This window comes from Alligator sinensis, unplaced genomic scaffold (assembly GCF_000455745.1).
Source record: "Alligator sinensis unplaced genomic scaffold, ASM45574v1 scaffold417_1, whole genome shotgun sequence".
Classification (NCBI taxonomy): Eukaryota; Metazoa; Chordata; order Crocodylia; family Alligatoridae; genus Alligator; species Alligator sinensis.
Genome location: NW_005842433.1, coordinates 798,601 through 825,704, shown reverse-complemented (window position 1 = coordinate 825,704; position 27,104 = coordinate 798,601). Strand labels below are relative to the sequence as shown.

The 27,104-nt window shown below is 40.8% G+C and overlaps 1 protein-coding gene across 2 annotated transcripts in view; it reads left to right on the top strand.

Moving 5' to 3' along the window:
• Positions 1-20,821, top strand: part of PEX7 (peroxisomal biogenesis factor 7) — an 82,043-nt gene extending 61,222 nt beyond the window's left edge. For both annotated transcript variants that reach the window (XM_025211847.1, XM_006030261.3), the window contains exons 9-10: positions 3,292-3,391; positions 18,703-20,821. In XM_025211847.1, coding sequence (XP_025067632.1) covers positions 3,292-3,391; positions 18,703-18,771 — 169 coding nt within the window. In that variant the 3' untranslated portion in view covers positions 18,772-20,821. The remainder of the gene's footprint in view (positions 1-3,291; positions 3,392-18,702) is intronic.
• The last annotated feature ends 6,283 nt before the right edge of the window (positions 20,822-27,104 follow it).

Genomic DNA, 27,104 nt, shown 5'->3' with positions numbered 1-27,104 from the left:
AATCTTGGCAAGAAGCAAGCTCCTAGGGCTGGGACTCTCCTCAGGTAAGGCCCCTTCTACATGTTTAACTGATTAATTGCACAGTGACCTTAAAACCAACTACATGGGCAAAGTAGCTATTGCATCATAAATAGCTCCAACCCAAGGGCTGGGGAATCATGGCTTCTACAATCTCCCAGGCTCAGAGGTGTGTGAAACCCTGGGCTTGGGGTATCGCAGCTGCCAATCCCCCAGGCCTGAGGGTTTCATGGTGGGCCTGGTGCACCCCTTTGGCTGGGAGCCCCAGCAGCTGACAGGACTCCCAGCAACAGGGAGACCCCACTATGCCTGTAAAGTAAAGCTTAACACCCAGCTATAAAACTAGTACACATTTTTGGGGTCTAACTTTATAGCTGGTTGGAGCTTTTTTTGGTGTGATAGCTATTTTGCATGTATAACTCGTCTTAAAGTAGTTGCACATTTAACCAATTAATTGCACAATACCTGTAACTCAGTGGTCACCAACCAGTGGATCTCAATCCACTGGTAGATCTCAGAGCCTCTTGCGGTAGATCTTGGAGCCTGTTGGAGTCTATACGAGGCTGGTGTGGGGGGCTGAGTGCCCGTGTGCATGTACACGCACGCACCAACCCAGCAGGTCAGTCCATTGAGGAGGGAAGGGGCAGCGGCTAGATCGAGGCTCCCACGATGAGGGAAAGTGCTGCAGAGGCAGGAGCAAGGGTGAGTTGAGTGGGGCCCCAGCTGGGCGGGATTTACCTGCTGGGGAGGTGCACCCTCATATAATTTTTCCTCTCACTGCCTCCATCTGCCCCGTCTTTCCCTCCCCACAGACTTATCTGCTGGGCGGGTGGCGGCATTGCCTGGTAGATCTTGGGTTGCTTTTAAATGCCAAAGGTTACTACTTAAAAAGGTTGGAGACCACTGCTGTAACTTGTAGAGGGGGCCTTAATGCAAAGCCATTTTGTAAGAGGAGGAAGATGTAGAAAGTAATCAAACTGGATAAATAATGGAAAGTAAGTTACTACAAGTCTTTATTTTAATTATTTAATCAGTGTAATAATCAGTTTAATATAAGTTTTCTAACAAAGCAAATTAAGATGTGGTTTTGGCTCCAGTAGACACACACATGATAGCTTTCATCTAGTAGCTTGGATAAAAATGTTAGGGGCACCTTTGGCGGTATAAGCTTAGCCTGGAATCCCAAGTATGGGTTGCTAGCCCATGCTGAAATCCATGCTGTAATGCATTCACTGCGGTTGTTATCTGTGCTAACTAAATCAAAGCTATCATGCAAATGCCTACGTATGCTATAAGCACACCTTTGTTTTTCTGTGCAGATGTACCCTTGGTGATGTTATCTTTAGTGATGATAAATAACATGGGATACTTTAAATCTTTAGAATGCTGTATGAGCATGAATTCGTTCTGTGAAGTAGGTAGGCATTATGCCCATTTTTACAGCTGGGAGCAGCCAAATTGCAGAGAATGACTGATTTGCCCAATCTCCTGCAGTAAGATGGTGTCAGAGTCAGCTTTAATCTAGGTATTCATGTTTCTCAATCTTATATTCAATCACCTAAACCTCATAGCCTCTCTAATCCTGGACTTACTCTATTTTTATATCCCAACAATGGGCCTATCCAGATTGTTTTCTGTGAAGCTTGCCCTGGATTGTAAGGTTCTGAAATAACAATCTTTTTCCTGGCATAATTTTGTATAACACTGAGCAAAGTGAGCTGAAAGGCTTTTCAACTTGTTTTCCACAAAAATATAGAGATTCCCCCTCCATCTTAAATTTTAAATTTGTTTGGTGCCTTCCCCTCAAAAGAGTACAGAATTGGTGCATTGAGGAAGGTCACTGCATGTTCTTAGCTATAAGACTTTGATTTCTTATCTATTTTAGGAGACAAATTTAAGGGTAGAGTTGCTGAGATGTTCTTTTTCTCCTGGTTCCCTGTAAAACGAGCTGTTTATATTGCCTTTCTGGTACTAGGAAGATGTAAAGAGGGTTGTTGCTATGGCTGAGCCATTGTGTTGATACCATTCTGGTCATTTATTAAGGAAATAATGCAGGCAGGTTAAACAAACTCATTCTCTTGGTTCCTGTGTTTGCTGTTTACCTTAACTGATCTGATGAATGTACCTCACATTCTGTGTAGCTGGTTTGATAATGAATTTTTATTATTTTTTATAATCACTTCCATGAAAGGGGAATAAGGATGTGCTTTGACTATTGAGGAAAAGACAAAAGAATATAATGTGTGTAGAAAGCATGTCCAGGTGCAAGGCAATATAATTCCACATAAAATATGTAGCACTAAGCTTTTCTAGACTTTCTTTCCCTGCAAGCAGTACCAGAGAATCATGGAAGCTTAAGTTACTTTGTCACTTTTGTGCCTTTATTAGATTCAGGGTTCTTCTCAATTTTAAGTTCTCTAAAAATTTCATTAAGATACTGAATGCATGTTTCCAGATCATACTCGAGATTTCTTATTGTACCCCAGTATGTACACTTCATTCTGTACAGTGGTTATTATTATCATTTACTGTCATATTGGGGAAATTAGTTTAAAACTAGAATACCATAGATTTATATTTCAAAGTGGTCATCTTGACTAGGCTTGGCAAGGAGGATAAGTTTGGATGAATAAATTTGCAGTGAAATTAAAATGCAGGTTATGTGTTCCCTTTAGTATCCGTTAGAAAAAAATATAGCGGTATAACTGTGTTCTCCCAACATACTGTTGTGTGAGAAGTGTGCTTATAAATAAATCTGAGAACAGGAGCATTCAGTATATCTCTGTCCACTTCTGGTTTTCAATTACAAAAAAAAATAAAAAATTCCCTAGCTGAACAATACAATAAAAGAAGCAAAGTTTTGAGTTGCCCTGGTCAGTATGTGTGTGTGTGTGTGTGTGTGTGTGTGTGTGTGTTATAGATGTAACTTGGCAGGTATTGAGGGGAAAAGTATTTTAGAGTCACTGGCCCTTAATAAAGAAAGCCAGACTACAGTTCTTTAAAGATTGTCCCTAGGGCAGGTCATTGGAGCCAGCTCTGCTGATCTGAGTTTCTGTAATGGGGGAAAAAAAGGAGATGGTTTTCCTCAATGAAGTTCTTATTTATGCAGATCAGCAGAGGATTTTGCAGAAATAGAATTAATTATGTTTAAGTGGATGGGTTTGCTTTTGAAAAGGTTCTGGCAGTGTCAGGCATATCAATATCCTGCATTATATTTTAAAGAATGGTCTTTCAATTACTGTAATGGGTTTTTTTGTTTGTTTGTTTCTATAGATTCTGGGACTTTTCCAAGCCTAACCCCTTGTTAGAAATTGTGGAGCATCACACAGAGTTTACATGTGGACTAGACTTAAGCCTTCACAACCGTGGTCAGGTAATAGCTTTGATGGATTTACTTTTCACTCACTTAAAGCCATACAGTCATGACTGAGCTGCGAACGCCATCCTCAACAGCAGCCATCAGATCATGGAATGCCTTAGGGCAAGGTCTGGCTGAATGCTGATTAAAATAAAATGTATGTGGGTTAATTATTATGTATATAGCGATTACTTGTGTGTGTGTGTGTTAGACAAATGCCAGGTTTGCATTTGTATCTGGCAAATTACCTACCAGAAAGGTGAAGCCCACTTTGTATGTGAAACAACAAGGGTATTAGAGAAGGGTCCAAAGTGCCTAACTTGGCTGTAAGGAGCTGAGGTGTGGAACCAGGATAAAAACTGAAGATCAGGAGCCAAAGGACAGGAATTCAGATACAAACAAGAGGTTTGGTGACAGGCTTGAATTGAGTCTCATGGGATTCACCAGACATGAAGTAACTGTAGATACTTCCCTGAATACCAGAGCTACTGTTCCCAGTAGCCAGTTCCATTGAGGAACAGTTCCCACAGTTACCGTTGCCTACCTAAGAGGGCTTGCTCCTTTGACCATTGCTCACAGGTATCAGCAGGCAAGGACAGCAAAAGCCCCAAGATCATTTTTATAATGGGAGTTCAATTTGATTTTATTTTAATTACAGTACCTTTCAAGACACGTGAGTATAGGATTTTGTTAGGACTAGGCTGTAAGTTGTTAATCAATGAATTGCTTCTATGACATCATCTAGCTAGATTAGACCTTTAAAATCATACAGAGTCAACCATTTAAGAATTCTTTGAAAGCTTACGTTCACTTTATAGTATGAATACAGTGTACAGAATAGTTCAGCACATGCCTTAAGGCCAGAGAAACACATGCATAGGCACTGCATAATGAACACCTGTGCAGGGCATATACCTGTTTGGGTGTTTGTATGTCAGAGAAAGGGGGTGATGGTTTACAAATCTGTCCATAAAAGTGGCTTTCATGTGGTTGGATTTGTATTTGTTTATGGATTTCTTTTTGTATTTATTTGGTTTTAATTTGTGAGGCATCTAAGTACAATGACAATGAGCTGTAAAATTGGTGGAACAATTTGTTGTAGCTTTGTTGTAATTTTTATTATAAATCAAAAATTATAAATAAGAAGTAAGTGGAAAAAATCTATAGCATGTGCACCTGAATCACTATAGCTTTCAGTTGGAATTTTTTTTTTAGCATATGATACAATGATCACAAAACAAGGAGGAACGTATTTACAATTTTATGTCCAAATTTTGCAGCCAGCTGATTGCCTCAGGTGTAGTATTGTGCAGATCCAGTAGAGTTTCATTACCTGCATGGAGAGGGCGGATGTGATTCAAAGTCTGAAAAGAAACGCCACAGTCGCAGTTCTATGAGCTAGTCCAGCCCCATCGACGGAACAGAAATCCCCATCTGCCATGTCCTGTCCTGATTTGGTTTAGAAGTTGGAACACTTACTGCCGTTCTCCTATTTGGGACTCTTTGTTGCTTATGTAAAATCTGAAGACTTGGAATGTGCATCTTAAATTGCAACAATATTGGCACAAATGTAGCCATTTTACCTAAGAAAAGGGATGAGCCATAGTGCAATTTGCATTAATGTTTTGCTTTGTCAGAAACATTAAAAGTGCAGGGCTAATTAAACCAGACCTGATTTATTTATTTATTTCAGCCCAAGGTTGTCTTAAGATAGCTTTTTGGTTTAAAAACAAAATTAAAACCGATGGTCTCAGGCAGGTGCAGCATATTTCATACTGCGTGCAAAGCAAACGGTAATCAGCTAAATAATATAATCATCACTATTTCTTCAGCATCCAGATACTCTAGCCCAACAGTGAGGTAGTATTGCTCTATGAGGTCTGCCTGGATTGTCTGACATCTTATCACAGCCTTTTAAGATCCCATTAGCAGAGAAGGCAAGGAGTATCGTGTGAAAAATGTGTGATGAGCAGAAAAAAAATACTCCCTTAGGTCTAGTCTGCACTGGGTTTTTACTTTGTCTGTAAACAGTGTTTAAACTTAGATCCAATTTCTTCTGACACTGTGTGGGCAGCTAGTGTCACTGTGGCCAAGATGTTTTAAATGCTTAAACCCTCCGAAAAACATAGGAAGTTTATAAAGAAAGGTCAGAAAACTGCAGCTAGCAGGCTGGATGTAGCCCTTGGATCTGGCCAACAGTTGTGGGGCTTTAGCGGTGGGGGTACTGTCTGTGGGCGCTTTCCCTGTGCCACCATGAGGACAAGAGGTTGCGACAGCAGCATCTTAGTGCCCACTCACCTCCAGTCTGAAGTGGATCATTTCAGCCTGCTGCCAGAATAGGTGTCTTACCCCTACTATAAAGGTTCTTTCAAAATAAAGACCTTCCATAGCTTTTATGCTCATCATAGAGAACACTCTATTGAAGACTCACGTGGCCATATATTTGGATACCAGTTAAAGGAAGGTATTCTCTGTCCACCCTAAACATACAAATTTTCCTGTGACTGTTCCAAACCCCAATGAAAAAATTGTTGCTAATTGTTGACTATCTGCATAATTCATCTGAGCAGAGTTCTTTGGATTTGGTTTCACAGGAGGTCTTATGGCACATTCTCTTCTAGGGTTACGAGTTCAGTAGTATATACCGTGTATAGACTTGCATAGCATTCAGTTTCATCTGTACTTAATAAGAACGGTATGCTTAATGGAAATAAGCATATCCTGCAATGATATTATATTCCAGGTAAGGTCAAACAGCCTTTAAGTTGTTTTTTTAGTACTGCGTGGACGCACCAGGGAGCTGCAGTGAGGAACCAGGGTCCCATTGTCTAAGCCCTGTACAAAAACAGAACAAGAAGCCAGAGATTAACCCTTCTGAACTATGCCATGTTTCCTTCCTTTGGGGCAGATTGTGCCAAGACACTGAGACAGGAGCCTGAATTAGATTATATCCAACATTGTGAATGCCAACCAGGAGTTTTTGAAGCAGTAGTTCTTGCCAACAGATTATCTCTGAACTTCTTGAATGGCAGTTCAACTTTAAAATTAATTTTGCTTGTTAATTTGAGTGGGATATTTGATACTTGTATGTGTGACAACATCCACAGACAACGGAGTTATCCTGTTGTGAAAATTCAGTTCCTTTTGTTTGGTCTTTGAAAAAAATCCAACAAGTCTGTGAAGAAATAAGTTGCTTCACATATCATAAACAGTACAAAATTGTGGAGCTTAAGACTTTTGTTGTAATTGTAAAGCTGCTTCATAACACAAACATAAAGAAAAGGAAAGCCTTGGATGTTGTTTGAAAACTTATCTTCATTCTTGTGCTTGGTTATCGGGTCTACTTTGTTCACAACAGAGAAACCATTGGAAGGCATAAAGGAATACTCTCTATTGAGCAAGACTCTTTCTTTGGCTGCGCTGAAAGCAGGTCTGTGAAGTACAAACTGCAATTCAATTTCTAAAATTGCAGTGCTATGTGATTTTTTTAAAGGACAATGGCAGTAAGTGGCCAAGCATTTCAGAACACTGATTACGTGCAGAATGTATTAAAGACCACTGGCAAACCGCACAGCTGTCAGAACAGAACTTTTACAATGTGTGATGCTGAAAAGTATAACTTGGAAATTAAACATGTTAAGTGCCAAATACTAGGATAAATAAAAAAAAACACTTCCAATTTAGTTAAGTTATTTAAACTTACAGTTAGAACCAGATTGCACACAGTGGCCACATCCAGACAAGCATGGACATGTGGTACGTAGCGCCGCAAACCTGTCTGCAGTGCCACGCACTGCCCATGCAGGTGTTCCCTGCACTGGTACTTTAAAGTGTACTGGCCCTAGGCAAGCAGCTGCTGTAACCTCGGCTCCAAGCCTGGGGCCAAAGCTGGAGCCGAGCTGCTGCCTGCCCCAGGCTGGGTTTCCTCATGTAGTGGGGTAGGGGTGTGCGGTGTGGGGAACATGAGGTAGGTCACATGGTGGAGGTGGGGGATCACACAAAGGAAGCTGCATGGTGAAGGGAGGATACAGGGAAGACTGCGTAGCCTGCTGTGCCTGCTTCAGCCCTGGCCCCGACCCCAACCCCAACCCTGACCCAGTTGTACCTGGACTTGCTGCCACTGTTTCTGTCTGGCTAGAATGGGTCAGGGTCAGGGTTACTGCCACTGCTGCTGAATGCCATATGAGTTGCCATAGAAGGTAAATGGTGGGTGGGAGGGTGGGGGAGCAGGTGTCATGTGGGGGATGGAGGGGAGGTGCACTGATGACTAGGGTTAGGCACATGTGCAGGGGTGACGGAACGAGGCAAGAGATGAGGGTGGCAGATACAGGAGGCAAAGGGCAAAGATCTGGCTATTTGTCTCCCCTGTGACTGTTTTCCTTGCCACAGCAGTAGGGGAGAATGAATTTAAGACGATTCTTCAATAATTAGATTCTATACATGGAAGTCATAGCAAATGTATAATTTTCTATGCATAGAATAATTGAGGGGGTTGTCTTATATATTCAGAGTAGTCTTGGATTCAGGTAAATAGAGCCATAAGAAAGTTTTATGAAATATGTAGTTTCTGTAAGAAGAGTTATAGGCAATAAAATGCTTTCCACATCTTGAATGTTGAAGGGTTGTGAAAAGTTGGCCAGTAGCACCCTCTTAACAGATTTGCTCTTTGTGCATTTAGTCTCATATCTGTTAAATAATATGACAAAACCCATTATGCCCTCATGAGTAAGCATTTCTTTGATATTATTGCCAATGAACTAAGGACAGACCAAAAAAATCAGGTCTCATTTTGTTGTGTAGAGATATTATCAAGTCTGTTTTTAAATAAGCTTTTACTGCTTTTTTTTTCTACATCCATTAGTGATTTTGGGCCAAAACAACAGAGATTGAACTGGATTCTAATTCTTCATGTGCATCATCAACAAACCTGCTTGCTGAGTTATACTAGTGCAGATAGATATTTCAGAGGTGTTACTGATAAAAGCTGTGCAAGCCAAATTACATTATTTACTCATGATTGTGGTGAAAAGGGGAGAAGCCTAACTCAACTCTCAGCTCTGTGAGGTAGAATTTGCTATTAGGAAAACACTTTTCTCGGTAAATGGAGCACATACGGAGTAATTGAGGAAAACAAACATTGGAACCGTATGATGCTACTTTGAAAATTAGATGTCAGCACAGAATGGTCCTTTAAACTCCTGTGTGTGCCCCAGCATTGATTTTATTGGTAACAAAATTATGAACCTGGTGTTTTCTTCAATAGGTTTCTCTTTTTTAAAGCTTCTTTTTTTCATCTGTCTGATTTTGTCTGTGTGCAGCCATTGCTGCAAAAAGATATGAAAGCCTCAGTAGGCACTTTGCTGCCAGGCTTGTCTTTCAGGCCTGCAATTGAGGCAAATTTAGACATTATATCTTAATGGTAAAAGATATGCTAACAACTGTTGTGTTTAGCAAATTTTAGCAAGTCTACCAAATCAGCATCCCATTACATATCTGTAACAGATCAGCAAAACAACTGTTTTATATCTTTGCCCGTTTGCATAATGTTCAAGAGACTTGATCATAAAGCCAATCAGTTTTCTGTTTTCAGATGAGTGCTTTGTGACACTTTTTAACGGTTTGAAAAGCAGGGTAATGTTCCCAATCTGTTTTTCCTCCTTCGGGCATCTACAATGCTGCTATTTCTAAATCTAGGCATTTGTTAGAATTTAGGGCATCTGATCAGTTTTATTCTTTCTGCATTGCTAATGATGACTGTAGAAAATAGAAACAATGTATACTTGAAATGATGCAAAAAAAAGAATTTTTGCAAGTGAAGAAAGAAAAAAAAAAAACCCTTAGAATTTACAAAATTTCAGCTTAAACTTTCCACATATGCATGGGATTGGGATTCTCAGGTGTAGTTCACTTCTCATGTCTCTTGACAGAAAACTGGGGTCACACAAATAGCGTGGATTTTCTGATCTGAAATGAATTGCCCCATTAGTTTAAACCAGTAGATGTTCCAGGCATGAATCACCCAAGGAGGAAGGAGAGTGGGTATTCTTCCTATCCTGATTTATCAAGGATTAAAGTTAAGAGTTGGAGTTAAGCCAAAAGTCCCTTCCATCCACCTTGTTTTTCCGTATTCAAGGGAGAGTGTGGGTTGGGGATGGATGGCAAAACTTCCTCTCTTCTCGTCTGATGATAGGCTCGAAAGAGTGGCCACCTCTCTAAACAAGTTTGATAAGGAGGCAATCTAATAATCCTTTATATATATATTTTTAATTATCCACCTAACTTCCATCCCCCACATCTAGAAGTGTGCCTAAAGTTCTTTGCAAGCATTTAATTCCTGTATTTACATGAATCCAAGACAACTTCAAATTTATAATGACCCTGAAAATAATTAGATTCTGTACATGGAAAATTTATAAACTCTCTGCTTGCCCCCTTTTCCACTCCCCCCCGCCCCCCCCGTGTCTGTACCTGCCTCCCCTGCTGCCACATGTCTCCCCGCCCAGGTGTCTGCCACTGCTACTTGTTGCCCCTGGTGTTGTCACCCCATGCCTATGTCTCCCCCCGTGCTCCCTCACCACCACCTGGGCAGGGAGCTAGGGCTGCACTTCTCAGCTCAGTTTCTCCCCCCTCCTCCCATGCTTCTGGCCTTGGTGGGAGGGGCTGTGGGGAAGTCCTCTGCTTGTTCTTAGGATATCCGCACAGGCCTGGGATGTATGGAGGAGCTAGTACTTATCTCCTCAGAGAGGGGTCAGGTACTGGGGCACACTTCAAAGAATGTTGTGGCACTTCAGCTGAGAAACACTGCTCTAGGAGGTCAACAGGATCAAATACTTCCCTGCTAGGCAGCATTAAAAATCTGAGGGTATGTCCACTTTAGAGGTCTTCGATTGCTCTCAAAAAAGATCCCTTACAGGAGTTCAGCAATAATGTTGCCAACAAGCATAGGAATTCTGTGTTTTTTATCTGGTGCTGTTCTCTGATATCAGTTTCTCTGATAGAAAATCTTTTTTCTCCAGATCTCTTGTTCTTCTGTAATTGGAGCTTTTGATTTTAACTTCTGAGACCTACAATTGCCTAATTACACAGACCTAGTAATAACCACATATGCCCTACCAGTTGCTGAAAAGCTCATTCAGCTGTGGCACCAACATTTCTTAGGTGAAAAAGAAAAGCAGTTGTGTTATTGAAAATGCAGTGCCATTACTTACCTACAGAATACTGTGCTGAGTTTTTTAGTAAGCCCTTTAAGTCTGGCAGTTCTTAATTATTCCTTTAAATACAGTTTTTGAGTATTGGGTTTGGGGTTTTATTGCACCTTTAGGAATGGCAAAGTAGCCAGTAACATGATAGATATTCCTTCGTTGCTCCTAAACATTGAAGAGACTGTGTCATTCAGGTAATTGCACGAAACTAAACAGATTGCCCTAAGGTGCTGGAAAAGGTCTATTTCAAAGCAAGACTGTATTGATGAATAGGTAACCAGGGACCTGTCAGAGAAGTAAATCATTTATAGATCAGTGGAAATGGCTTTGATAAATGAATGGATATTGATATTAAATCAGTTGGTGGAAAACAGCATTATAATTAGGGAAAAGGATAAACGCTTTAATAAAGCATGGGATGACTGTTTCACTTTAGTCAAACTGTGAATTTCCAGTAAAGGATTAACTGTCTGAGTCTGAATTTTTAGGCTTTATATCAAAAGGATATGTGAAATAATGCCTAGTTTGATTTGTATGTTGCAAATAGACTCGCCCACCTCTTTATCAACAAATTACTTGGCATCATATTTATGCTGCACCAATAATAAAAGTGCAGTACACTAACTTATACACTGATGCTGCAACTCGTTGTTAAAATGAGAGGGCTTCAGGCAACTAATAAATGTACTTCTTTGTTAGACTGTTTATACTCCAGTAGTAATATCTAACAGACTAAAAAGCTAATACTTTTTGTGCATTTTTCCAATGTTATCCTTTCCTGAGCAATAAGCATTTGGTGGAGGAGGAACATTGTTGATTTCCAGTTAAGCTTTAATTATTTCCACCTATTGCTATAGTTTGTGATGGCAACAAATTGCTGCATTAGAATTTTGTATTCCAATGCATGAGCAATATTGATGAAGGTGTTCTACAAAATATCTCTACAATGTTAATTGAATTAGTATGGCTGTCCAGATGCTACCTTGTTACTTTTTTTTTAAAGTTAAAAATGTAAAATATAATAAATTTATATACTTTCTTTCATCCATCAAGTGGGCGGACGAGAATCTGATGGTGTTCAATGCCGATAAATGCAAGGTTCTCCACCTTGGGAAGAAAAACCTGCAGCATCCTTATAGGCTCGGCAGTGCTATGTTGGCCAACACTATGCAAGAAAGAGACTTGGGGGTCATCATTGACCACAAGATGAACATGAGCCTGCAATGCGATGCTGCGGCTAGTAAAGCGACCAAAAAGCTGGCTTGCATCCATAGATGCTTCTCAAGCAAATCCCGGGACGTCATTCTCCCCCTGTACTCGGCCTTAGTGAGGTCGCAGCTGGAGTACTGCATCCAGTTTTGGGCTCCACAATTCCAAAAGGATGTGGAGAAGCTTGAGAGAGTCCAGAGAAGAGCCACGCGCATGATCAGAGGTCAGGGAAGCAGACCCTACGATGACAGGCTGAGAGCCCTGGGGCTCTTTAGCCTGGAAAAGCGCAGGCTCAGGGGTGATCTGATGGCCACCTATAAGTTTATCAGGGGTGACCACCAGTATCTGGGGGAATGTTTGTTCACCAGAGCGCCCCAAGGGATGACGACTAGGTCGAATGGTCATAAACTACTACAAGACCGTTTCAGGCTGGACATAAGGAAGAATTTCTTTACTGTCCAAGCCCCCAAGGTCTGGAACAGCCTGCCACCAGAGGTGGTTCAAGCGCCCACATTGAACACCTTCAAGAGCAAACTGGATGCTCATCTTGCTGGGATCCTATGAACCCGGCTGACTTCCTGCCCTTTAGGCAGGGGGCTGGACTCGATGATCTTCCGAGGTCTCTTCCAGTCCTAATGTCTATGAAATCTATGAAATCCAGAGTTCTCAGAGTATTTTTCAGACACATGTAGATTGTATCCAGGGCTATTGGATTGTAGACACAGCTGTTTAATATAACCCTGCCATATGTACAGTAGTTTGGGGATAAAAATGAATGAGGAGAAGGATATTTCAAGAAGGATGCTACATTATTTTCAGTTGTTCTTAATTCAAGTAGCTTGCAGTCCACTGCATTTTATGGAATATCCAATTATATTCTATTCTAAGTTAGGGTTAGAAAATGTATATGAAAATATGAATAAGAAACATGGAAAGAAGAAATTGCAGCATTTCTGAAATTATATAAAGATTATATTAGAGGTTTTCAAAGATGTTCAAAGCCACATGGTTGGAAAGACCATAATAATCAGCACAATCACAGAAACAGTATTTAATGTTGCACTAAATGTTTAATTGGAGTGATTACTAAAATATTTTATATAATCATTGATTTACATTTTGTCTAACCCTCCCTTCCTCTTAAGTTATATTGCTGCTTATGTGTAAATAGGTTCGTAGAAGTATACCAAGGTCACATAGTCGCATGCTGTTTGTAGTACTAGTTTAATGGCAATCACCTTCACACAGTTACTTGGTTGAACTTTTCATGTGTTTAAAGTATTCAGATACTTGAAAGTATCTACTTGAATTGAGCCCTAAAAAGAAACAACTCATCCTTCCTTAAACCAAAGTTGGTTTTGTGTCAGCAAGTGTATGTATTGTATACCAAAGGCCTAATCAGAATAACCCACTTATCTTGGAACTACATGGTAGTCCCATTTAATAGAAAATATGGAGTAGATTGGGACACCATCTAGAAGTTAAGAATTGTCCATGATAAAAACAGAGAGAATCTGATCTGTCTTGTGTTGTTTCTCCTTTAGCTGCACTATACAAAAGGACAGTCTTGACTCTCTTGATTTCATCAAGCTGTTCCTTTTTTTTCCCTTCTTCACATAAAGACAGTATAGCGTAGGGCAGTGGAGCCCAAACTTTCTGGGCTGCAGGCCAGGTGAGTGTTGCAGGGTCAGTCCGCAGTTCCAATTCAGTGCACAGGATCCAGCTTGGAGTTGGCATTTGGATGTGATCGAGCATGTGGTCTCAGCCCCATACATTGGATTGGGCCCCAGCCCTGCATGCTGACCTAATCTGGCACGTGGGGCCATGTCATCTGGCACACAGGGCTTGGAAATTTGGCAGCAGGGAAATGGTGGCAGTGTTACTTGCCAATGCTCCCCGCTACCACATTTCTAGGCCAGATGACAGGGCTCTGTGGGCCGGAGGTTGAGCACCACTTGTCTAGGAAGAGCCTCCTGAGTAATTTTTATTTCCTTACGTAAAATAGAGACCATATCTATAATGTGCATGTTATTTCTAGCATGTATGTTTTACACACACACATTTACATGGCATATCAATCAAATTAATAAATCCAGTACAGTAACTCCCACTCTGGAAATTGATCTCTTTAAAGCAGGGTTTGAATTACACTTTGACTCTTGGGGGGGTCGGAGGTAGTGACGGCAGCAGTGACGGTAGCAGCAACAGCAAAAAAGCACCTGGCAGGAACAAGGGGGAGGGGCTGCTTTTTCCCCGTGCTAAACAGCAGTTTCTGCCTGGCTGCTGGGGGGCAGCTCTCATCCCTTATGGGAAGCTCAGCCCACCCCACCCCGCTTCAAGCCCCCACATAATTCTAACCCTGCTTTAAAGCTATGTCTACTTGCACAACATGGATATAATTTCTTCTTGTGCTTAGGCTTTACATTCTGTCATCATCGATTTTTAGACTGTAGCACTTCATCATATTTAATTTGGGAGGAAAGTATGGCATTATGTCAAGCAGATGTATTTTCTAGGTCATTAACTTGAAACTTCTCATTTTGAATCTTGCTCAAAAGGGTTGCACATATATTATTGATTGAAGATAAAGACTCTTGGATTGCAGCAAGGCTTTTATGAAGCTAGATTACAATTTGGGAGTGACTTGAAATTCTGTAGCGCGCTTCCCTCTTGATTTAGCTTTAGACCAATTATCAAGATATGAGGATATGGCCAAACCCTCTGCACCCTTGTTTGAAAGTTTTTGTGTGTGTAATTCATACAGCAGCCATCACTGTAGTATGGTACTTCTTACATTCTAAATTTGTGCATCTCAAGTACAAGTGATCCATTCTGTACCCACAACTCCCATTCCAATGCTGAAAACAATTCTTGAGACTGAGGTATAGTATGCACATACATACATTGAAGCCATTTTTTTTTACCTACCAGAGGGTAGAATTTAGCACTGAGATTGGTAACTTCACTGAAGAGAAGCTGCCAAATGTTCCAGCTACTGATGGATAGAATGTGCCCAAAGTCTGTGTGAAAACATACTCTTGTTACTATTACATTCTCCCCCTTCCTGCCATCCACCCATTTGTTTCATCTACTTGTTATACCTTTTTGTTAATCAAGACAGCAAGCTCTGTGGAGGTGTGACTGTCTTTGTACCCTGTGTATGTCCAGCACCTAGTGCAGTGGAATCCCAGTTCCCAGCTACTGGGAGTCCTGTGTGCTATGTTGATGTAAGAAATGAACCATAACATGTGTTATTAGGGCAGATGCCTATTTCTTCTCTTGCTTTAGGTGAGAGTAAACACTGCAGAGCATCTTCAGAATATTTGGGATGCATTCAATATCCTAAGTGCCCCTCTGTTGGAAAAAATACTATAATGCACCACAGCTCACAGAAAAAAAACCCCAAATCAAAGTGAAAAATGTTGTAGCATGACCTGCTTTCTGCTTTTATTTTTGTGGAAACCAAAGCACAAAACCTGAAAATCTGGTTGAGAAGCCAAAGCCCAGCAATTGTTGCTGGCATATGCAAGTAAGTGTGTAATGAACAAAATCGGAGCCTGTTGGGTTATGTGAAGGAGGTACAGACTTTACCACTAGATAAGTTTGTCCGTTGGTCCTCTTTATGCCATGGACTGGCCATAAGTTGATGCTGCTTGTTTCATCGCTAAAGGTAGAAACAAATGTCACCTTTCATCACCTTTGTGCTGCCATAAAAAAATGTATAGTATCACAAAGGCAAAGCAAATGGATTCCCCGGGTAGCTGGGAATCAGGCCAACCCATGTCTCCATCTGAAGCACGTGTCGGCATGGGTCCTGGTGCTGGTCCCAGTGTAGAGGCACAGGGCCATGCAGAACTTGTTGTGGAGGCACAGCACGTGGGAGATTCTGTGGGACTTGTGCTATCCTATGCCTCTGTGCTGCCCCACTTGGGACAACAAGAAGGCATGGGGAGCAAGGGACATAGGAGCAAAGGGAACGTGTCACCTGTTATCTTGCATAGGGTCCTTGCTGTGCATTTTGCCCAATGAAGTGAATCAGCCACGGCAGTTTATACCCTAACTACACCAGGGCTCCCTTTGGTGGTGCTGTATTGTAGTTCAAGTATATGATGTAAATTTGTAACCAGTGGGCTCCTTTCTTCTTTCTGTTGGCCAAACCCAATTTTAGTCTAGCACAATGCCGCCTTATTTCTGATGCTGTTCTTTGCAATTGCTTCATGTTTAACTGTGTTTACCTGTTGCTGCTTGCTGTATGAATTTGTTCATCATCCTTTCCATTATTAGCCTTTTATATAAACTTCCTACTGCACAGGAAGAGACAACCCACGGTTATTATTTGCTCTAGGTTTATTTTCCTTCTCTTTAATGTTTATGTCTTTCATAAACCATTAGAAAATCAATGAATTAGGCTAAATTATCACAACTGCTTCTAGTTGAACTCCTTTTTATATGGGTTGTATTTGTTACCTTCACTAGATTAATTTATTCTGTAACTATATTTGTTCAGACTGATCTGTGATGTTAATTAAATTGACCATAGGTGGGAATTTCCATGGGATTTTGTAGATGTTATTTCTTGTCGTATTTCCTTTTAAAATTAGAGAGCCTTGCTTATAGGATATCCGATACTGACCAACACCCATGGTAAGAATAAAAATACCTAGGGCACTTAGTTGCCAGTTGCAATGTACCTTTTAAAGGCAAACTCAGGGTTTTTTTAAATAAAATTTTGGAGGAACTGCAATGCAGCAAAATATTATTTCTCACAAAGCTCTATTATGTTATCGAGCAGAGTAACATAACGTCAAGAGATTTTTGTGTTGTTCTGCTTAGAGGAAGATGATAAGCACATCAAATAACTAAGTAAGCAGATTCAACTAACTAAGAAAACAACTCAAATGAACAGTAGTACAAGGCAGTAAACGTGGAGTGAGATAACTACAGTCTGTATCAGATAATGAAGTTTGTTTTCCAGATGTTTAGTGTGCAGCTGTTCATTCTAGTTTTAGATTAGATCAGAAATTACCTTTGTAGCAAAATTACACTTCTTTTGTAGGGTCTGTTGCTACTTTCATTGAGATCCCTACCTTCAAGATAATTTTCCCATGATGTATTCACACTGATTTTTTTTTGGTCAGCTTTTTCTCTCAGATCTCCTCTTTTCCTTTTGCTTCAGTCTTTTCCCCCACCACTACTTTGTAACTAGACTATTAGTTACAAACTATACATCATTCTTTTTATGCAGTTGTCAGCATAGGTTAATTCCTTGCCCTTGTTAGAAAATCTTAACTGTCTTACAAATCTAAAGCATATTGTGGTCTGGTTATTAAAGTTTATTATTTGTCTGACTCTGTTTGTATTGATTGTGATCTAGTGCTGTAGAATTGTTCTGTTGTGGGAACATCTGCACCAAATGAGTATTTTGGGGTCTGTGGGCTAGAAAAAATTCCGAGTAACCTAGAGATTCTGCTGCTTTGTTTTTAAGGTCAGTCCAGGTGGCAGCACATTCCTGTCAGGCTAATGAAGCCTGATCATTGCTTGGTGCAGATCTACTATCTCTGAGAGACACTACTCAGAAGCACGCAACATTTGAGTTCAGTAGTAGCCAGGGCTCTGCTGTCAACTTTCTTTGTAAGGAAGGGCATTGTAATGGTTAGGGTTCTAGCTTGGCTTATAAGAACACGACTGCAATTTTCTGTTCTGCCACAGACTTCCTTTGTGATTGAGAGCAAGTCACTTTAGTTTTACTATGTGTGAATTCTCCATCAGAAAAATAGACATAATAGTACTTCCTTGCTAGTAAGTTTAGTATAGAATATCAGTAGATATCAGTACAGTATAACCTCATAAATCCAGTTTTCAAACTTCCAGAATTCTCAAAAATCCAGCACTTTTTAAAAATACATTACATCGGGGAGTAGCAGCGGCTGGTCCCACAGCAGTGGCCACATGCAGAGCAGCGGCACGGTGGGGCGTGGATGGTGACAGCGGCCGCTACGTGCGAGCTTCCCCCTCCATGTCTGGGAGGGGGATGGTGGGGAGAGGCAGAGAGCAGCAGTGGCTGGTCCCAGAGCTGTGGCCGCACGCTGTTTAAAAAATCTGGAATGTTCACATTTCTGGCAGGTGCTAGGTCCCAAGGATGCTGGATTTATGAGGTTATACTGGAATGGGAGCCAAATGACTCCTTTAGATAGAATATGCCACTTCCTTATGAGAAATCACCCTTTTGGGTCAGCCTGTTTAAAATAAGCACATGCGAGTCTTTCCTCTCACTGGACATTATATAACAAGTAGGAAAAACAAGATCTTTTAACTCCTGTGCATTTCACCCATGGTAACTAACACCAGAATTACTGAAATTTATGATGGTTTTGTTCCTGACAAATTATAAACTGGGCTATCAAGATGAACCTAAATACCAGGTGTGATTTTCCTTTAAGTCAGGGATGTCAGACTCACCTTGAGCCCCAGGCCAGATGTGGACCACAGGGTTTCTTGTGGGCCAGATCTAGCCCACGGAATTGGGACAAACTGCAGTGGTGGCATTCCAGAGATGAAGAGGGTTTCAGTGACGGCACATCTGGAGGTGGCAATGGTCTGGGGGCAGGGGTCCAGAAGTAGAAGGAAGGATCCAGCAGCAGCAGGGGTCCAGAGGCTCAACGAGAGTTTGAGGCAGTTGCAGAGGAAAGCCAAGCTTGCTGCTGATGGCAATGGCCAGCAAGACCAAATGGCCCCCATTCTGCAGCAGCCTATGCCCCCAGGCTTTCAAAGGTCTGCTGGTAGTGTGACAGGCCAGATAGAGAGGCTCTAGGCTGTATGTTTGACACCCCTGCTTTACATTATATCTCTGTAATTCTTCTAGATTTGTCAAAACTGTTTTTCCTGGGAGTAAACTGCTTGATCTTTGCTTTGTAGGTGGCAGACTGTGCTTGGGATGAAACAGTGAAGATCTATACCCCGCTGTGTCTGACCGTTCCTGTATAGAGAATGCACTTCTCTCGGTGAAGGATGACTGACTGGGAAGGAACCTTCTTCTGCTCCCCAGACCTCACCTCACACCAGATGTGTTGATCTTTTGCCCTCATGTTTTTTTCAGTACAATGTATATTTTTAACTGAAGCTGTTTTAAATCCAAGGATGTTTGCAACGCAGGATTTGGAAATCTTTATGCCTGGTTTTACTGTCCAGGCAGTTCTTGGTGCAGGCAAATGTTCACTATCTGTGTGGGTTATCAAAGACTGGCAGAGACAGACATTTTGCTGGGTTGCTTAGGGCAGAACTATTCCTACATTTGCTTTGTAGAGTTTAATGGGTATTTGTGTTATCACTGAAGATGAGAACCAAACTTCATCAATCTTACACAGAAATTAAATGGTAATGTATTTTGAGATAGTGGCACTGTTTTTGTTTTTTAAGGTGGATTTTTTCACTGTAAATTGCTGTGCCATCAACCTGAGGCTTGCATCACTCAGTTGATTTGATATTGATACGTTTTGCTATAAACTCGCGTTGCATTATTTTCTCATGCTATATGATGGATCCTGTTGATAGACAGTAAATGTCATACGTTATAGCAAGCTGTTTCCTTTGACCTTTGTGTTCACTGTTTCATGATGGCAGACAAGATTATTTCCATTTTTTCCCTCCCTTTTATCTTTACAGATAAAACTCTAGATGCCAAAAGAAAACTCTGTTCTAGAAAATGTGAAATACAGAAAAAAAGATTGCAAGTGGAAATTCTTAGAAGAGTTCCCTTTTCTTAAAAAGCTTTTTTCAAACTTTGTTGCAGCTCCTCTTTGATATTCTAATTATTATCTTGTACATCTCTACCTGCCCTGTATCTCCTCTATCTGTACCTCCCTAGATTTTTCTCTTAACTTCTGCATCCCACTTTCTCATCCTTTTCCATGAAGGACCCTTTCACAGGGGTATTTCCAGTGGTCTCTTTGCAAAGCCCTGACTGCTACTGAACTTAAACACTGCATGATCTTTGGTAGCATATGCCAGAGCTGGTGAGATATGTATCATGTAATGGCCTGACACCAGAGACTGCCAGATCAACTGGACCATTTGGAGGGAGAGGGAAGGAAGGTTCAGATGGCTTCATGGATTGCAGAAAATGGTGGACTGCTGGGAGAAGTAAAGGGGAAAATTTTGGAAGGAGGAGCCAGGGGGTTCTGGACAACCATGTGGAAGTATCTGAGCAATGATTAGGAGGCAGGATAAAAGATGAAATCCTCTTACACAGCCAGCTTCTTTGGATTTGGTATGATTATATTTTTTCCTAGATCAGGTAGCCTGTCCCTGTGTGCAAAGGCCTATAAGTTTAAAAAAAAAAAAGGATTTTGTTTTATGATGGACTATTGCAGATTTGCAAATGTTTGACACTTTCATTTTGCGTGCAAAGAAATGACACAACTATAAAGCTATAATACCATGGCTCATTAAACCCAATCTTAGGCATTAAAATAGATTAACTCTAGCATTAGAAGTTCCTTCCTTTCATCTTACTTTACTACTTGGCATATAAGCAGCAAGACTGTATGGAGTTCATGAAGTTTTTGTACATGTGTATGAAGTACATGGGGTACTTATTAAGAATATATGCACTTACAGTATGTCAGTTCGAATCCTATAGAAGTTAAGAGCTAGTAAGAGGATAAAAACAATTTCATATTATCTGGATGTTTGTCATGAAGATGAAAAATACACTGTACCTAATGCCCATGCAAAGCAAAATGGATTTAAACTTTTTCTTCTTAACTGTCTCCCTTCCCCCCTCATGCACTAACTGCAGTGTTGAGAGCTGCTGAATCCAGATTTTAGTCTTTTGAAAAAATGAGAGAACCCAGAAGCTCAGTGCAATAAATAAATGCTGTGGCTTTAAAATTTATGCTATAATCTCTAAATGAGAAGGTATGCTGTTATAAACGTTTTGCTGTGTTGTGAAAAATGTTTCTTTGGCAGTAATTGTAGCTAATTTTTAATTCTCAGGGTACGTTTGTTACATATGAAATAAAATTGCTTTCAAGTTTCACAGAACTTACTTCTAATTCTTCATTTATCCACAAAAGCCTTTAACTACAAATGTCTCAAAATTTAATCCAATACCCTTTTACATTCCTTCTTTTAGAAGTTTTTTTGTGAATTCATAGGCTTTTATTTAGCTAGAGAAATTTATTTTTTATTTTTTTTAAAAAAACCTCTTATTTGTTCTGTTTTTACTGTGGTATTAAATAACTGCACGGTGTGGTAAATAATAAACTAAGTATTGCCAAAAAGCTGTTGTACTCTTAGCAGCCATGGTCAGAGAGATAAATGCAGAAAAAGTTCCTTGGGGTGACCTTATAATATTCATTGTGAAAATTTGTGTCTTTTCAATGGTGGACACATACTTTTCTCACTGTTTTTGGCAACCTTTTTACCTTAGGTGTGACTTTTTTTCTAATTGTATGCATCATTAACTTTGTATTTTGATGAGGGCTATTTTAATCTCTTCTAAAACAGCAACTTGTACAAGAGCATGCCAAGAGTGGAAGTATCCTCAGCATTTTACCTCCATTAAAAGCAGGCCCTCAGCTCTGGCATGTCCCTGCAAAGGCATTTCATATAAAGAAGAAGCGATAAAACTGAAAATTCATTCCTAGCTGTAAGAGGGTTTTATGATTCTATGACTACCAAAGCTGAGTTTGTTTTAATTTTTTTAGAAAGGCTTCTCTGCCTTTTTCATTAAAATACAGACTGATGGTCAGGTCAATAACTTGTCACAATGAACTTTTCCTAACATTCCACTCCACTCTGGTTATGTTCATTTGGTTTTCTCTCAGCTCATTCATCGTTTAGAGTCTGGTTAAACTGGTGGGTCCTGGTGGGTTATTTGACTTTAGTTTGAGGGAAACTGCAGACCACATCATTACTCTGAGCTGTGCTAAAATTAGGGCCACAATCTCCATCTTGACTGCTAGCAGCTGAACTAAGCACCCAGTATGGTCTCTAGCCCCAAGGAACCACATCTGAATAGTATGAGTATATATCTTCACTGCAGCATTAACAAAAGTTATCTACACTCAATTTAATCCTCTTTAGTTAGTCTAGTTTGAGTGGCAACAACTAAATTTTGAAATACAGCTCAAATTTCTGTATCTGCACTGGTGCTGCACTCTTTTTTTTGGTACTAAGCCTCCAGGGGCACATTTACCATGAGCCATTCTATGAATCTTCCCTGAGTTGCGGGAGATCTTGTTCATCCTTTCGGAGTATACAGGCACTGGTCTGCATTCATTTGCATGGTGATATTGGCAGCTAACAAATTGTGCCCACTCAAGTTTTAGACCATACTCTTCTCTGGGCCCTCAGACTCAATGAAAATACCACTGCACTTTGGGCGGAGAATGTTGTGTGGGAGGAGGGGAGGTGGAGAAGTACAATTGGGGGTAACATGAGAGACAACTTGAGGCACCTTAGTAGTAAATATGGACCCTGAGGCAGTGAGTGTATTGCAGACTCAGCCTGGGACTGAGTTTTCATGGTAGGTTTCTCACCTTTTTCTCCTGTTCCCCTCACTTACTGAGGTATCAGGTGTCAACATGAGATGAGGACATACATGACAGAGTACAACAGTTCTTTGTAGCAGAGACAAACAGGTTTAGGTGTGTTAAGTATGAGCTAACTCACATATGCCTGAGGTTGTAGCAGCCTGCTCTTTTTTTTCCACCTGCACTTGGTGAGAATTTACACTTTTATTTACCAAAGGCTCTATGGGCTACATGCATATCCCAAATATTAATGGACAATACATTTATAAAGGACTGCTTCTCCATCTTGACACTTACCAGCTAAATGCACTTTCTCCCAAATAGCCTAGGACAAAAGGCTCTAAGACCCGGTCTGTTTTAGTCACCTCAAGATTGGTTTGCACTTTGTGTTGGCCTACATCAGTGGTTCCCAATCTGTGGTATGTGTACCACCAGTGGTGCACAGGGAACCTGTCAGTAGTACACATTAACAGATTTATTATAATTACTGTATATGACAAAAATTTGCTGGTGGTACTTAAGGTTGTATTGTTTTAAATAGGTGGTGTGCAATTTGTCAGAGATTGGGAACCGCTGGTCTACATCTTGAAACCACTAGAAAGACACTGAAGCTAACACACAATGCCTTGGCCTGGTTCCTTAGTAAAGTTTCATGGCCAGACCACATTACCCTATTCTTCTGGGGCTGCACTGGCTTCTAGTAAGTTTCTGCATGAATTCCAGGATGTTAATGTTGTGTTCTCTTCATATTTGGGCCTGTTCAGGCACATGTCGCCCTCTTATTATAGTACTGCTACAGTACTACAATAGAACTATATAGTTCTGTGGCAGTATTATAGCACAGCCACATTGGGCACGTCTACATGAGATGCTACATCACTGTAGGAATGAGCTACATCTCTGTAGCTCATTGCTATGGTGATGTAATGTCAGCTGGCACGAACTGTGACACCAACGCTACTATGTAGTAACATGGGGAAAAAACCTGTGCAGCATCGGGACTGTGCAGTAACGCCTGTTCCTGCTCAGGCAATTAGTACTTGCTTAAGTACTTGCTAAGCAAGTATTAAATGACTGTGCAGTAACAACTGCAGTCCCCTGGACATGTAGACACGTCCACTGATCCTTTCAGGCCTTTGACCTGGATTGCCCTTGCTATAAAAGGGAAACAGCTCTCTTTCCCCACCCTTGGTCCAGCAGAGCATTAATTTTGCTACAGTTCTACAGGGTCTGTATCACAAAATCATAGAAAATGATAGCGATCCCATTGAGCCTTTTTATCCTATGTTTTTTGGGAGGAAGTACATTTAGTGGGTAAGTATATGTAGGGTGTCAAGATGGAGAAACAGTCCTTTATAAATATATTGTGTGTTAATATTTGGATTACATTTAATCCATAGGGCCCTTGAAAAATAAAAGCATAAGTTATTTAAATGATACTAAAAAAATAGCAGACACAGTGGCCTGCAGGGCAAATAAGAGGTGAAAAAGTAGAGAGTAAACAGCCATGAAGAAGAGTGAAGAAGGGGAGTAAGGAGAAATATAGAAGGTGGGAAAGATTAGTTAGGGAGCCATCATGAGGTAAAATAGAAAAGGGAGGAGAAAACTGAAATAAATGTGAGAAAACAGAATAGCATGCATAAGACATGGAAAAAGAAAAATATGAAAAAGAAGAGAGAGCAAGGAAATGACCAGAAGAGGTACGCTTTTAAGCACAGCGGGTGAAATCTTGGTCCTAATTGGTGGGTACCCACATGCAGGGGCATGTGCTTGTAGAGGCACAAATAGCAGTGGGACAAATTTGTCCTGCTGCTTTGTGTCCCATTGCATGCCCCTGCATGCACATTTTGGCGCACAGTAAATTGTCCAGGGTAGGGATAGGAAATGCTGGGACCAGCACCTGTGCTGGCCTCATCGGTATTACCTGGTGTTCTGGCGCAGCAGGGGTGAAGATCTGGCATCATGGAGCCTGGTCAGTAGCCAGGGTGTTGCTCTAAACAGCCAATGCTCCGTTTTTTTTCCGGCACATGCTACTGACATGTGCTCTGCGCTGCTTTTTTCCCAAGAGTTTTTTTTGCTATTGGAATTTCCCAGTAGCAAAATTTGCCACCACACTGCAAATTTGCAGTGAAGCACACGTTTTCACATTCCCTGAGTGTGGCTTGTGGCACCAGAAACTGCACGCCCCTGCAGATGGGGACCTGCCCAATGAAGTCATTGTGAGCCCTGTTCATGCGAGACCTGTCAAGTGTTGAAGTTGGTAAAGGGGAGGTGGAATACAGTGGCAAGGTTGTAAGGGAGGGTAACAAAGATAAAACTGTGCATAGCAGATAAGATAAAAGGCAACAATTTATAGACAATTCAACATCTAGTGGGCATGTCTACGTGAGACAATGCCTATTGGACTAATTCTACTGCGCATTAGTGCAGCTGGCAAAAACCATGCTAATGCATATTAGATTAGTCCAGTGGGCATTAAGCATCACAAAAAAGCATTCATCTGCGCTAATGTGCAGGATTTTTAGTACAATGGGTATTAAACATCACATAAAAAGCATTCACCTGTGCTAATTCGCAGTAGTGCCATAATTAAGGCATATTGATGAGCAGGGAGATGTGCCCAGTGAGGAAGAAACAGGATGGAGGTAGAAATACCTCCAAAGAAAAAAAAAAAGGCTGTATGTCATTAGCAGAAATAATAATAGGATTTTCACTTGGATGGATTTAGTGGAAGCAAAGTCACCAGTACTAAAATGTCATTTGACTTGCATTAAACTCAGAATTTATGGAAGCAGAGAGCAGATTAAATATGGTTTGGTTTCCTCATGGTCTTATTGTTCTCCCTCCATGCTCACACACCCATTGAAAATAGAAATGTCTTTATCTCTTGTTTCAAGAGCAGTATATTTTCCCTCATGTAAGGTACTTCAATTGTATGATTTCATTGATTCTATTATTTCATTTATTGTAATGATTTCTTAATCCTCAAATATTAATATGTAAAACCCACACAGAGACCTTAATAGACCCCTGGTTTTATATTCTTGTGTCCTAAATCTTGCCTTGTATCTGCTTCATTTCTGGTCTACTCCTCACAGCTGTGATTCAAAGGTAACCTACCAGTGAAATGCGATGCAGCTCCTTCAGTTATACAGCTTCCATTGGGGGCAAGAGCCTATATTTCTAATGTAGTATTTTTGGTTCAGTGTTAGAGACTTGTGCCCCTGTGTTCTACTGATCACCCATGATTTGATCTAATACACACAGATTTGTAGGAATACATATTGAGGTTTGAGAGGGATTACTATTGCTTGTTTCTTCTTTTATTTAGAACTTTTAGCAGGGTAGTATAACCTCTAATGGTAATAACTAAATACTGAGCTGTATCTTTAATAAGTACATACCCCCTCCAAAAAAAGTCTTGTCACACAAGTATAGCTTAACATTCTCAAATTGAAGAAGAGTAATAGCTTTTTTACTTTCTTTTTAATGTTTTTACTTTTGACTAGCAAGATACTTCAGCCTTTGAACTCATCAGAAATGACAAGCACTTTCTTTTTCTGCTGGAATTGCCAAATCATATGGAAGGTCTGTGTCTATCTTTTTCAGTGCTGTGGAAATAAATCCCTTACTCCATATTGTTACATATTATATGGGCATATAATAATTGACAGTCGGGATGAAACCCACATAACAAATAAATGAGCTGTGGCAATGAAATACAGACAGGTATAGAACCCCATGTTCGACATTTCTGTTTTCACACACACACACACACACACTATTATACATTATATATATATGTATATATAGTAAATATACATATATGCATATATAGATATATACAGTGAGAGAGAGAGAGATCTCTATACACGTTGTTGCCCCATTAATTTAAAATACAAGTGTAGTCCAATGATCAATGGACAGTCAGCAAACTTTTTTTTGCATTATATATAACATATATATATATATATGTTGCTATACTTATAATGCAAAAAAAAAGTTTGCTAACTGTCCATTGATGATTGGACTATATTTGTATTTTAAGTTAATGGGGCAGGGATATGTGTCCTTGTGTGTGTGTGTGTGTGTGTGTGTGTGTGCCAGCGAGAGAGAGAGAGAGAAGAGGGCTAAAGCTTCATAATTATTGGCCACTTAATGAGTGAAAGAAATGTATTGCTGCACCAGGGGTGGTTCAAGGCGCTGGTGCTGAATGGACAGCAATGACTGAGCGGAGCCGATCTGCCTTTGCACAGATTCAAGGTGATCACCTTCATTTCATGTGAAATGGGTGTGAAATCTTCCTGGCTGCCTCTGTCCCTCGGAGAGGAAGGCTGGGTTAGCTGACTCCTAGCAGAAATCTCAGCAAGCTGCGAAGCTTCATTTAGGCTAATCTGTGTGACCGTCTATGTCCTCATGAAGTATGGTACAAGGGATGTTGTAGCCTTGATGGTCGAGAAATGAAGGGAGAGGCAAGGATTTCCTCGGGTGAGAGCTTGTATCGGCCCAACTCCGTAGTTGGGATGAAGTTAGACGGGGTAAGACATTCTTCCCGAGGTCTCGGGGAGAGGGAGACTGGCCCGAAGAATGGCTTACATGCCAAAACTTCATCCCAACGGCACGGCTGGGCCAGCCTAGGAAATCCTCGCCTGTGGCTCAGTGGCACTTCTCAACGTGCTCTCTGCCTGCTTGCTCGGGCATGTGTTAAAAACCCGGCTTGTTTTGCCAGTGGCTGGCGGCGGTCGGGCGCCGCCCGGGTCTCAGCGAGATGCAGACTCCGGC